The 13,298-nt window shown below is 47.0% G+C and overlaps 4 protein-coding genes across 5 annotated transcripts in view; 2 read left to right on the top strand and 2 right to left on the bottom strand.

The window, feature by feature from the left end:
* The first annotated feature begins 27 nt into the window (after positions 1-27).
* Positions 28-889, top strand: Pfdn5 (prefoldin 5). Its single transcript, XM_017180401.2, has 3 exons — positions 28-207; positions 335-544; positions 611-889. The coding sequence occupies exons 1-3, from the start codon at positions 109-111 to the stop codon at positions 812-814; spliced, it is 513 nt and encodes a 170-aa protein (XP_017035890.1). The 5' UTR covers positions 28-108; the 3' UTR covers positions 815-889.
* LOC108084257 (chromosome partition protein Smc) lies at positions 879-1,810 on the bottom strand. Its single transcript, XM_017180400.2, has 3 exons — positions 1,511-1,810; positions 1,036-1,458; positions 879-984 (listed from the first exon to the last, which is right to left on the bottom strand). The coding sequence occupies exons 1-3, from the start codon at positions 1,718-1,720 to the stop codon at positions 916-918; spliced, it is 702 nt and encodes a 233-aa protein (XP_017035889.1). The 5' UTR covers positions 1,721-1,810; the 3' UTR covers positions 879-915.
* A 97-nt stretch (positions 1,811-1,907) lies between these two features.
* CCT1 (chaperonin containing TCP1 subunit 1) lies at positions 1,908-4,271 on the bottom strand. The gene is made up of 4 exons (XM_017180399.2): positions 4,093-4,271; positions 3,700-3,853; positions 2,755-3,645; positions 1,908-2,692 (listed from the first exon to the last, which is right to left on the bottom strand). The coding sequence occupies exons 1-4, from the start codon at positions 4,163-4,165 to the stop codon at positions 2,137-2,139; spliced, it is 1,674 nt and encodes a 557-aa protein (XP_017035888.1). The 5' UTR covers positions 4,166-4,271; the 3' UTR covers positions 1,908-2,136.
* A 1,787-nt stretch (positions 4,272-6,058) lies between these two features.
* The window catches only part of Octbeta1R (Octopamine beta1 receptor), a 31,161-nt gene continuing 23,921 nt past the window's right edge, over positions 6,059-13,298 (top strand). The window contains exons 1-3 of one of the 2 annotated variants that reach the window (XM_070286625.1): positions 6,059-6,701; positions 6,762-6,827; positions 6,895-8,063. The gene's annotated coding sequence lies outside the window, so the exon portion shown is untranslated. Of the gene's footprint in view, positions 8,064-13,298 lie in introns of both variants that reach the window. The other variant, XM_017180106.2, reaches the window with a different exon arrangement.

Raw genomic sequence — 13,298 nt, 5'->3', positions numbered from 1 at the left:
CCTTTTTAAAAAACATCGATACTACCGATAGTGACATCGATGTTTTTGCATCCCTGGACAGAATAAAATTGGAATTCTCGTTGTAAATTACAAGTTTAAGCACAAACCATGGCTGCCCCCGCAAATGCACCAGGCAAGGCCGAAATGATCGACCTGACCAAGCTGAGTCCGGAGCAGCTCGTGCAGATCAAGCAGGAGTTCGAGCAGGTGAGTCGCGTGCGGTGTCTCCCATCTCGTGGGCACGATGAGTCAGGGCTGTCGGGCGCGGGTGCCGAGGGGTCTGCGAGTGGCGCATGCACATGCTTCTAAAGTTCCCTTTTTCGTGCACCTGCAGGAGATGACCAACATACAGGAATCGCTGTCGACGCTGCACGGCTGCAAAGCAAAGTACGCCGGATCCAAGGAGGCGCTGGAGACCTTCCAGCCGGACTGGGAGAACCGCCAGATTCTGGTGCCGCTGACCAGCAGTATGTATGTGCCGGGCCGCGTTAAGGATCTCAACAACTTTGTTATAGACATCGGCACCGGCTACTACATCGAAAAGGTATGTATATTGCAGGTTACCATTCGAACACATACTCATCTCCTGCACCATCTGTTTGCCAAACAGGACCTGGAGGGCTCCAAGGACTACTTCAAGCGGCGGGTGGAGTACGTACAGGAGCAGATTGAGAAAATCGAGAAGATCCACCTGCAGAAGACGCGCTTCCTTAACTCTGTGATCGGTGTGCTGGAGCTGAAACAGGCGGCCGCCGCCAAGATGCTCCAGGCCCAGCAGCAGCAATCCCAGCAGGCGGCCACCCAGAGCTCGTAGGACGACGACAAGGACGACGGGACAGAACAAAGAGCATTAAATTATTAAACTTAAACACGAGATGTGTGCATTTAATTAACGTAGTTTATTAAATTGTTCCACTATTTTTTGGCCTGATCCAATGCCGCGCCGAGGACCTTTAGCTTCTGCTCGTAGGCGGACTTCAGTTCCTGCAAGGAAACAGATTCTATAATAAGGGGTATCCAGGGGTCGTAACGTACCTTGAAAATCTTCGATTGAGTGTCGTACTCAGCCCGCAGCTTGTCATACACAGATTTAGAGATTACCAGCTTCTTTTCTGTGAGCGCACACTTGTCCTGCTCCGCCTTGATCCACTGCTGGCTCTTCTCCAGACGTGCTTGTGTGTGATCGCACTCGGTGGTCTTGAGCTGCAGCATATCCTTGGTCACCTGGAGAACGTCCTTCACCGATTCCACCTGGTTCTTGAGCACGGCTATCTGCTGCTCCTGCTGCTTGTTCACCTTGGTCTTCTCGAACAGCAGGGTCTTGGCCCTCACGAGCAGCTCCTCCTGCTCCTGCCGGGACTTGGGGGCGTCTGTGCCGCCCAGCATGACGGACTGCTTGAGGGACTGCTCCAGCTGCACCACTCGCCTCTTCAGGTGCTCATTCTCGATCTTGGCTTCCTGCAATCAGGGTCAGTGGAGGGCTGCATCCGATGGACACGGGTAAACTAACCTCAAAGTCTTTGCGGAGTGCTCCGATTCGCTTGCGAGACTCCTCTAGCAACGCCTGTTTTTCGCTCTCCAACGTGAAAACCATGTCAAGCAGCTCGTTCTGCGGCTGCTCCGGCGGCTGCACCTCCTCCTGGCCGTTGGACGGGACCGGAGCTGTGACATTGTTGTTGAGATCGCCGCCAACGGCTCCCTCCTCGTTATTAGCGGACATTTTATTGAAAAGTATTCCTTAAGTTTTAAAAACTCGTCGAACAATGTGCGTTTCGGCTGTGTTTTCTTTTTGTATTAATAGACCAAATAGATGCAGACGCTATTAATAGCGTCCGTCCGACTCTTCGGCTCTCTGCGTGCTCTGCTCTCGATCAGCGCCTCTCCCGCAATAACGTAAACAATGTGACTCCAGTGTTTAGTTGGCGCCTCAGCATATCCTGAAGTTCGATTTATTATGCCATGAAGCGTGGATGAGAAAGGATTACGGATGTGCGGTGTTAATACAGATCGCAAAAGGCAACACAATTACATTGTTGTTACAATCAAATGGGGCGGGCGACAATTGTGAGTGATTTGATTAAGATTAAGTGCCTAAACTGAATAGAAGAAGTGTCCCTCAAAGGATGGGACGAATGTCTAACCGTCCAGCTCGCCGGCGGCGCAGGCATCGGCATAGCTCTTGCCGCTCTTGTCCTCCGGATTCAGCTTGATCATGTCGTCAATACGCAAAATGGTGATGGCCGCTTCCGTGGCGAACTTCAGGGACTTGATCTTCGACATGGCTGGCTCCAGCACTCCTGCCTTCTTGTTGTCCCTCACCAGACCCTCGATCAGGTCCAGGCCGGTCCACTTGAGATCCGAGCGCTCGGGCTTGGTCTGGCTGGAGTTGTGATAGGATCGCAGCTTGGCCACCAGATCCGTGGCGTCCTTAGCGGCGTTCACGGACAGCGTCTTGGGAATGACCAACAGCGACTTGGCGAACTCGGCAATGGCCAGCTGCTCGCGGGAAGCGAGCGAGGTGGCGAAGTTCTCCAGATAGATGGACAGGGCAGCCTCAACGCAGCCACCACCAGCAACCACCTTCTTGCTCTCCAGCACGCGCTTCACCACGCACAGAGCGTCGTGCACGGAACGCTCCATCTCATCACAGTAGAAGTCGTTGGGACCACGGAGAATAATGGAGGAAGCAGCACTACAGGGAGAATCGGGTCTGTGAGTTCAGTTTCTATTGGTTTACTGCATTTCTGTACTTACCGTGCCTTTGTGCCCTTAATGAGGATGAGCTCATCGTCACAGATACGCTCTTGGGCCACCTCGGCAGCCTCTCCCACCATGGAGGCATCGAAGCTCTCCTCGCCGTCCATGTTCGTGAGAGAAGTAAGGAAGGCGGCACCGGTGGCCTTGGCAATGATCTTCAGGTCGCTCTTCTTCACGCGTCGCACAGCCATGGCGCCCGCTTCAACGAAGTACTTCATGCACAGATCATCAACTCCACCGCTGACCAGCACCACATTGACGCCGGTGCCCAGGATCATGTTGATGCGCTCCTTGGTGATATCCAGCTCACGGGCACGAATGGCCTCCAGCTTGTCGGGATCGTTGATCAGCACCTGGACGCCCATCTTCATCTTGGTCTTCTGCAGTGAGAAATCCAGGCAGGCGATCTTGGCGTTCACGATCTTCTTAGGCATCTGCTGGGAGGCGATGGTGCAATTCAGGGCGTAGCCCGGAATGAGCACCGACTCCCGAGCAGACTTGCCGTGGGCCTTCAGCACATTGATGGCCTTGATCGAGTAGGCGGTCTGGCCGCGGGGATCTGTGATCTTCACCGACTGGGCGGCGTCCACGACCATGGCGGAGAAAAACTCGGCATCGGCGCCAATGATCTTGGAGCTCATCGAAGTCTTGGCAATGTTGATGAGTGAATCGCGGCCGAGTTCGTCCACGGGGGCGGTCAAGTGCTCCGAGATGTACTTGCAGGCCTCTTTGCAGGCGATACGGTAGCCAGAGATGATGGACGTGGGGTGAATCTTCTGCTTGACCAGCTCGTCGGCGTTCTTCAGCAGCTCGGCAGCCAGAATGACCACGGAAGTGGTGCCATCGCCGACCTCCTCATCCTGCAGCTGAGCCAGCTCAACCAGGACCCTTAGAACCATACAATTAGTGTCTTTTTCGAGGGGTTTACTCTGCCAAACTCACTTGGCAGCGGGGTGCTCCACCTCCAGCAGGCGCAGGATGGTGGCTCCATCGTTGGTCACCGTGACATCGCCAATGTCGTCCACCAGCATCTTGTCCAGGCCCACAGGTCCCAGCGAGCTCTTCACGATGTTCGATATGGACAGAGCAGCCATAACTGGAGGAGAACGAGAGAATTATAGTTGTCATAACCTCACTTTGCGGGGCTTGTAATTGGGAGCCTGCGACTTCTTATTGACAGTGGCCTGCATAGGAGGACCCATCAATCTTATGACGCAGCCGGTGCCCCGGAACATTCCGGAACCTTCTCGACCGGAGCGTGACCGCCTGCAGTGCAAGAAACGTGCTCTGCCGGCAGACGCTCCGCAGCTGTTGTTAAATACTCGTGTTTCTCACCGTTCTGTGTGCGCACCGAAGCGCCCGACTGGCGGGTGCCAGCGATGGACAAAGGAGAGGCCAAGGTCGACATATTCTTCTGTGTTTCGGCGACTTTTAATGAAAAACGAGATAAATCAAATACTGGAAAACCGCACGTTAAACCGCCTGACTCACTTTCAGTGTGACCGAACTTGCGCAGAGTGACCGTAGGCAAGCACAGCCACAATACTGTCTGGGAGGTTGTAGTCTGTGGTGGTTTGTGGCATGGATAAAGTGACCGTTAAAATTACAATTTTTTTAATAAAAAAAGTCCACAGAATTGCAATTTTTTTAATAAAAAAAGTCCACAGAATTGCGTTAAATCGTATCGAAAATTAACATATTTTGATTAAAAGAGTGTATGGACAAGTTAAAAAATTAATATTAGATAATATATCACAATATTTCAGTATTATTAATTGTTAATTATTGTTAAATACCTGGTTTAAAATATTTTCCTGCACTTAAAGTGTTTTATTTCCTGTACGGACTTTGATTAATTGTGCCGCAGCTTCGGAAATTCCCTGTGTCCAAACAAGTGCCCAAAGAAGTTTGGCTTTTGTCTTTGCATTTAGTCTTTTGCCTCTATCCACATCCACGGTGTTAGCCAAAAGCCAATTTGGCTTTTTGTGATGCTTTTGCCGGCACATCGTGCAATGTTTTTGTTCTGGCTGCTTTTTTTGCTCCTTGCAATTAAAGCTGCCTGCCACTGCTCCTTTCTCCTCTGCTCTCTATTGCTCCAGCGGCAACGAAGACAAATTGTCGTCGTGCAGAGAGTAGTTACAGCTACGGGCACAATAATAGTGCTAACTGTATATATACTAAGGAATTGTATACATACGTTAAGTGGATATGGATCCATTACTTTATTTTAATTTGCAAATTAAAAAGTCATGTGTACCTATTAAAAGGACACTTGGTTTGGTATTATTATTTTGACCTCGGCTGTACAAATGGGCTTTTGTTTGTGTGCTTTGGCATAGGTACACCCATATTTGTAGCCCCAGCTGATAATTGCAGTGGAAACAGCAGCAGCAACGGCAACTGCCTCCTGCAATAAAAGTCACAATGGCGACAGCTCACGACAGAGCTTTTCCTTCTTTCTCCTCTACTTTCTTCTCCCCAGTGTGTGTGTGTGTGATTGACGGCCGGCGGGCTTTCTCCGGCATATATGTGTTCCAGGCCTGCCGTGTCTGTAGTTATTGTTGAATTCAATTTGCTGTAAATGTACTGTTGGTTCTTTGGGCCTTGTGGTCGCTTCTGTTGCCTTTGGTTACAGCTCATTAGCAAGAGGCTCACATATGTACACCTGCCACTACACCCACAAGACACCCATATATACACACATGTACACGCTGATAGCGCATTTGGTTAATTTAAATTCAACCAGGATACACAAGCGTCGCGATCAAACAAATATTAAGTACAGTAAAGCATTGTCCTTACTATCGAAATCGACTTAGTCTCAAGTTTGCAACGCATTGTAAATTTCAAAAAAATTAAAAATTAAAATAAAACGTAATAAAAACTAAGAAAAAGCTTTCCGAATAAGTTATGATTTATCTTCAATTCGATTGTATAATCCAATTTCAAACTGCAAACATAAATATTTAAAAAAAATATAGTTCGAGCATTAACAAACAAGCCCGGAAAACACGTTATTCTAATACTTAGTTGTACTATTACCACTGCCATAAAATATTTCTTTCAACAAACATACAAACTCTACTATTTACAAGTGAATGTTATCTCTCAGGAGTCTCAATTAAAGCCAAGAAATGGGTTTCCGGTTGATAACTTAAGCGTCCTTAGTATTATTATACAAACCTATTGACTACTTAATCAAAGGCCCTGGGTATTGGCTGAAGTGCTCAATATATCGAGGCTTAGCCGTACAAATGAAGCGTAAAAGTGTCCAGATGGCTGGCAGCAATTCCGATTGATTTATTGTCGCAATGGTTAATACGATTAAGGGTCCGCCGTACAAATAGAACAATGAATGAAGAGGGCCATCACAATGGGAGCCACCTGTAACACGTATGTGTGCTTGTAATGCCAGGCCAAAAGTGTCTCTGTGTGTGTGTGCGTGAGCCGAAGCGAAGCTCAGCGGCTTTAATTGCCAGCCGGCTGGGCTCAGTTTGTCTCGCCTTGTTGCTGTGTGTGTGGATGTGGATGAGGATGTGGCTGCGGTTGGATTTATGCTTGTTCTACATGCATGTTGTACAAACAATTTAGCTGTAACTGCGACACACACACCCAGCCCGGCCCCAATACTCGCACACACGTACAGCGGCAACTCGGTATGCGAACTGGACGACCTCCATTTAACACCAAACGTGTCATTTGTGGCCATTTGCTGGCTGGTTGTGCTCGTGTGTGTTTGTGTGCTTTATGAGGCTTTGGCTGCGTTTTGTGGTCTATTAAGTGGCTCGCACTAAACCGAAAAATATGCCATCATCTTTATGCGACTTGTGCAACAGGGCGTATGAGCGTTATGCCTCAAGTGCGCAACAAGCACTGGGACTCGAATGGCCACTAAAATCCCAGCGAACAGGACGCAACTGTTTACGGACCCTTACAGAACGAAAGTGAGAGAGTGCATAAACTAATGTTCATTAAAAGTTAAATATATGAAGTACATAAATCAGGCAAATATGGCCAAGACCAAGTTGGTACACACTTCAGCTTGAAGCGGCATTTGAAGACGTCGTGAGGTGAGACAAGAGATGCCCACATACATTCGTACCTCGACCGCTGGCTTACCGTGATCCACATTTTTAGGACTCTAATTAATCCACCTCTTCTACATTGACATCCCTATAATACCCTGCAGGCCAAAGAGTATAATAAAAGCAGTGAGGGATAAAGAAGCTAAACTCCAGACAGACAGTGATGTTAAAGGACTTTCTGTTAGGTTTTTATGGTACAAGGTACTTCATACTTCATGTTCTGTAAGACACACGCTAAAGTACCTTTCGTTCAGAAATCAATAAAACCATAAATAGTATAGGAAATCAAATAACAAATTTTAAATAACAAAGTGCTATTTTAAGTCTTTGTACATATCACTGGCAGTTATTCAGCCTGGGTACAGCTTCCTTGATAGACACTTTTCAGCACTGATTCCCCACGAAGATGTTTACGACCCGGCCTGCTGTGCATGCAACAGTGGTGGCGAGTGGCGGAAAATGGCAGAATGTCGACGGCTTCGCCTACGCCGAGATAAAGGCGTCCAGGGAAACTTTCGCCCACCGCCGGAACAGGACGTGGGAAAGCGAGCGGATCAGAGCAGAGCCGAAGCAACAGTAAGCCAAGGCAACGGACACGGCACATGTATGGTTGCATGAAGCTGTCTATCTGAACCTAAGCCCGCTCCAGGTTATGTGAGTGTATTAAAAGTACATAAAAAGCGGGGGCACTACGTTCACACGGAACGGAATGGCAGAGCCCCCTGGCCTAGTGGCCTGGCACGGCTTTAACGCGAAGAAGAAGTGAGCAGCGAGTCCCTCACGGAGCTGAGCGATGCAGAGATAAACAAATAAACAAATTAATAAAAGGCAAATAATGAAACACGACGGAAACACGAGTCATAAATTAAATAGAAACAGCGAAAATTACTTATCCAAAGGCTACGGGCAGTCGAGGACTCCAAAGCCAGACGAGAGCACTGAAAAAATGTCCTCTTTGCGTTGTGCCTGTCAATTTTTCGTAGCATACACACAGGCGCGGGTCTCAAAAAACTTTTGGTAAAAGAAACAAACGTGGCGTGGCGCTGACGGTGACGGCGAACAGCGGCAGCGGCGGTGGGTTGAAGTGAGGAGCAACTGGGTGCCAGCACGAATAATCTACTAGCGATTTATTTGAGACGGAGACGGAGTCGGAGTCGACTCCGCTGCCCCAGCTGCTATTTTGGTTACTTCTTTTATACCAAATACCTATGGTGCTCGAAGGTATGTTGTATTCAAAGTCTATAATATTTATTTTTGATCAAAATCAGCACAGCAATTTAATTAGAGGTGTTTCCGTTCAGGTTTGCAAAGCTGGGCGGCTAGGAAGTCCAAGTTATACCCACCAGATATCCTGATTATTAGATAATTCAAATTATAAATAATCATGTAAAACAAAGGCTTTAAATTTGTTCACATTTAGTGAGTAGCATTTACAAAATTACAGATACCATGAAAATTATAAATAAATATTAGATTAATCAAGGGATTGCTTTTGAATTACTTTTACTACTACAAAATTCCTCAAAATACCAGGTATCTCTTATTCGTGTCCTGCCAGGCAACCATTCCTTCTCGTTCATATTTCTATTTCTGCTTACTTTCAACCAAACGACGCTGGAACCGACGACGGCACCGACGACGAGGCAGACTAGTTCGGAACCGCCCTCGGATACTGGTGGCGTGCTGGGACATCGGCTCCTGGTCGGCGGCAGCAGTCGTGCGTTGTCCTTTGCTGCTATCGGTTGTGTTCGCGCTCCGGTGCTAACGTATCCTTATCCTGAATCAGGGACCTCGACATTCTCGGAGCCTGCTAGCCGCCACATTGGGCCAAAGGCTCGGCACACACCTGTGCGCTATCTCCCGTCGCTGCGCTGCTGCTCCTCTGCTCCACTGGTGGGTAACGTAAGCAAATTTGCACGTAAATTGCGCTAAATTATCTACAACACAGCAAAAATTTGCCTGGCGCGGATTTTTTCTCGTGTCCCCGCACCATGTCCTTCCCCAATCCTTGATGTACTCCCTGAAGGGGAGTCCCGCACAAGGCAGGAAAAACACGAAATAACCGCTAAGTGTTTTACAACTTGAAGGCGTTAAGTTGGCCATCGCGGGCCCAAGTTTTTCCGCCAAACAGAAATCTGTGTAAGCTCCTTGGCTGGTGGCTTAAAGAATAAGAAGGAGAAGAAGCCGAGCAAGCCAACATCTTGTCAACAATTTCGGGGGTTTTTATAGTTGCTTTATTGAATTCTAAAGATCGCGGAAAGTGCTTCGCTTTACATACATAATGAGGCCACTAGTTTGCCAGTGAAGTCCTGATAGGTAGCTTGGCAGGAACATAAATTAAAAACTTTTCCTTTAAACTCATTTAACAAACTTTTATGTGCAGGAAAAAATGCATTTTAAACAGAAAGTTTTTTCTAATGAACTAATTAAAATGGCCTGAGTTGTGAATACTTTTTTGTGATTTTACAATTAATATAAAGTTGTAAATATTAAATAGGCACTGAAAAAGAGTGCTTTAACAAAGCTATCCATTTTATAACTTGTGTTATCTTTTCTCTTTAGTTTTCAAAATATTTATGATACTATTTGATAACATCTTTTAAACTTTACTTAAAAAGTTTCGCAGTGAATACTTTGTTAAGAATATTAAAAAATAGTGCTACAGCTCCTTTTGTTTTTGCTATAAGCTCTAAAAAAATGTTGAAAATATTTCCAGGATATTCCCGTTCCTTAGTAACCTAACTTCTCTTTAATTGGATTCTATTTCCATTGGTTGACCAGATTAGATTACATTACGTATACGCCGTGGAGTCTACACCACAACCACTTGAAATGTGGGCTTGAATTTTAGCGCCACATATGGCATATTTTGCGATGGATGTCCCCGGGGTGTCTCCTCCCGATCTCCACAGGATTCGTTGATGTAGGCTCTTATGCTCCGCTCGCCAGTTCAGCGAACTCCGCCCAAGGTCCTGGCACTTGTCAGCAGGAGGGATTACTCCGTCCGCGCTGCCTCGCTGGCCACATTTTATTGTTTGTCAGCATTTACATGTCCCTCCGTCCCCAGTCCTTTGTCCTATTTCCCCGCTGTGCGTCTGTGTGCGTCTGCTGTGCCGGTGTGAGTGTGGTAATGGCCGCGACAGCTTTGTTGTTTTCTTGTTAGCCACGCATAAATTTTAATAGTTTTCCTATGCTTTAAGTGGCCCTCGGGCCATGGCTGTCGGTATGTGCTCACCTCGGCGGCGCCCACCTGCTCCTTCTCCCTCCTTCTCCGGGCACACCTGCCCACGTTTGCTCTGGTTTCGAATGTCTAAAAATAAAGTCTGGGCCGCGCCGAGCTTATCCATTGCCTTGAGCTGTTCAAAATGGAATTATTAATATTTCACGTACCGAAATATAGACATGACCGACGGAAAATGCTTTCCACACACAAACACACACGGTTGGATCTTGCTTTCGCCCGTCTTCACTTCACTCGTTCCATTTTGGGCCATCCTGCCTGATGGCTGTTTATTCGCGCATCAGGACTCGTCGTGGGCCTGCCTAATCATAACGAAATGCGGTTCACCCATATACACCGCCCACCCACATGACGGTGTGCGCCAGCGTGGGTTCGGATTTCCATTAGCGCATTTCATTTTAATTAAACTGGCAACTGTCACGTAGCCGGGGATCGATTTGTTGGGCATTAGGGTAGTAATTTGGTTTCCTCCTTTAGCTCCACCTCCATCTGCACCACCTCCTCCTTCTCCTACTCCCCGGCTCAGCCGTCCATTTTCCGGGGCTTTTTTGATTTGTCTTACCCAACTATGAACAAGAAGTTGATAAAGTAAACTTTTCGAAAAAGTTCAAAAGTTTTTCGGCAAATTGCGGTCGGCCACCAGGAATACATACAAGGCGGAGGCAACTTCTCGGGATATACTTACTTGGGCAAACTGCAAGTGGAATTTGTGGCCACAATTTCAATATTAATTTCAACCCACCTCCTTCCCGCCTCCGGATCAGCCTGGCCACCTGAGCTGCCTGAGCCGAGAGCAAGCAATTGAAATTTTAGAAAAATACCTCGGAGCCAAAATTGACCCAGATCGGATATCGCTTAACAATGTGTAAACTGTCTAAACGAATTATTTGCAATAATATTTTGCTCGGTCGAAATTGTTTGAATAGTTGGGCGAAAAGTTTTCGGGGCTTTCCCTAGCACGAACTGGCGCCCTGCTGGCTCCCGCTCGACTCCTTCGAGTATGACTCTCAATTAAACGCATTTTAAGCGTTATGTGCTGCAAAAGTTTTGTGGCAAAGTACTTAGGGTGTTGGAGGAGGATGAGAGAGGGACTTGCTAAAAACTTTTTCAATCGATGGCACAAAAGCAGCGCCTGGCAATTAATGCCCCAAAAAACGGGAAAACACACAACTGTGAGTGGAAATTGCCGTGTTTGTCTGCGATTGTTGTTCGTGTTTTTTGTTTTGTGGGAGTTTCGGGGAAGGCGGGGCTGGTAAAAGTGAAAGTGAGAATGAGCCATCGTCTGCTTTTGAAGTAGTTCATTAAGTGATTGTTTGATTGATGGCTCAATGGGCTATCGTTCTCGAGCTGAACTGCCAGCATCTTCATTTGCGTCGTGATCTGATTTGATTTTCATTGCCAGAGACCGCACTTTGTTTGGCTCTTAATTGGCCAGCTCGACAAGGTCGAGTAAGCGGATAACCGGGCTGATAGCTAAGAAATGGAACTACGACCTTGAGAAATCCGACACTGCAACGACTTGCAGCTGGGCGGAGCTCGGGGGCGAGTTTTGATTGATGACCTGGCTGAATATAAATTGAAGTGTGTTGTTAATAAGCTTATGCTATAGAAATAATGGTGCTTTGTCTGCCATTTGATTGAATGACGGGCCAATTATCTAACTGAATCGGGGGAAATTGGAAAAGTTTAGCAGTGGCCAGAGGCATGGACATGTTTTAATTGAATAAATAACTTTTCAAATTGAATCCTCGTTTCATTTTAATGGACACCATTCGCTGAGTATATGAGCTAAAGGTCAGGAAAAATACATTCTTATTTGGTCGGAAAAGCATGTATGTATGTATGTATGTATTTTTAATAGTATCTGGGAGCACATTTTACCTTTCAACCTGTAAGGTGTTCAAATTAGCCAACAATGATATCCCTAATTTCTCATTTACCCACATAATTACCACTTGTATGGGGATGTAGGTATTCAGTCAATTTGCGGATTCAATTATATCCATGATTAGAGAAACACAAATCGCAATTCCAGCGGAATAACTCAATCGATTCGTTTGCCGAAAATCATGGCACGTTACGTATACGCAACGGATGCCCGTTGACAATGTATGCCCAACTAACTAGCTGTCAGCAAATAGACAGGAGTCCTCCTCTGCGAGGGCATTGTATGGATGAGTGCCGAGGAAAGGAATCACCCATTCATAAACACACACACTCGGTCTCCATCTCCGGTGCTGCCTTCAGCCGCCCTCAGCGCCCCTCAACCGGTGGCCTGCTCATCTGTCAGCTGGAGTTTGGTTAGTCAAACGTTTGTTACATTTCGCTGGCTAAAAATACAAAGGTAGCTGCCAGTGTGTGAGATACACACGGCACAGGAGCAGATACCCGGCTGCTCCTGTCCCTGCTGGTTGGCTTCCCGAGTAGTTCGCTGCGGCACTGCGCTTATCTAATTATAGCTTCATTACTGTGCTGCCTGATGGAACATAGAATGGCGTTACCAGCCACAAGCACCTCCCACTACCCAGCCCCACCCTCAGCCAGCACCGACGAAGGACATCCAACGGCAAGTAGGCCATGTGCAACCCATTTGGCGTTGGCCTAGACATATTATTATCTATCCGGGCAGCTAGTTTCCCCAGCTCTCAGGGTCGGGGAATGTCAGTCAACATAATCATCGGCATCAGAGCGCCGAGTATATTATCGCAGGAATGATAATGAACAGACAGCGCGAAATTGCAGCCATTAGCCGGCCCAAAAAGCCATTGAAGAGGCCCCAGAGTGTTTACCACTTGGGCCCTGACATTTTCTTGCTACTGCGGGAATCCTACGAAAAAGTTGACACACACGCGCAAAGTAGTGAGGTAGCGAGGCAACGAGGCGGCGAGGCAGTGATTTGATTTTATTTGATTTGCCTTCACTTTTCATGTGATTTTTCGATTCTTTTTTCTCTTTTTGTGTGGCTCTTGTTGACGCTGATTGAATACAAATACAAATATAAACAAATGGCGCTCACCTGCATGTAAATAAAAGCTTTAATACATCAACAAATAATGGCATGTCTGGCAGTCACCTCGCCATTTCCCACCACTCGCCTCCTTGCCATCCATCCCGCACTTCCGTTTCCGCCGCCTCCATTTTATATTTTTCTTGTTTTATTTTTCTTTCCTTTCATTGCTGGGACCAAATTCGATTTTCAACATTTTACACTTTGA

This window comes from Drosophila kikkawai, chromosome 3R (genome assembly GCF_030179895.1).
Source record: "Drosophila kikkawai strain 14028-0561.14 chromosome 3R, DkikHiC1v2, whole genome shotgun sequence".
Classification (NCBI taxonomy): domain Eukaryota; kingdom Metazoa; phylum Arthropoda; class Insecta; order Diptera; family Drosophilidae; genus Drosophila; species Drosophila kikkawai.
Note: the sequence above shows the minus strand (reverse complement) of the source record. Positions and strands in the feature narration are given on the sequence as shown.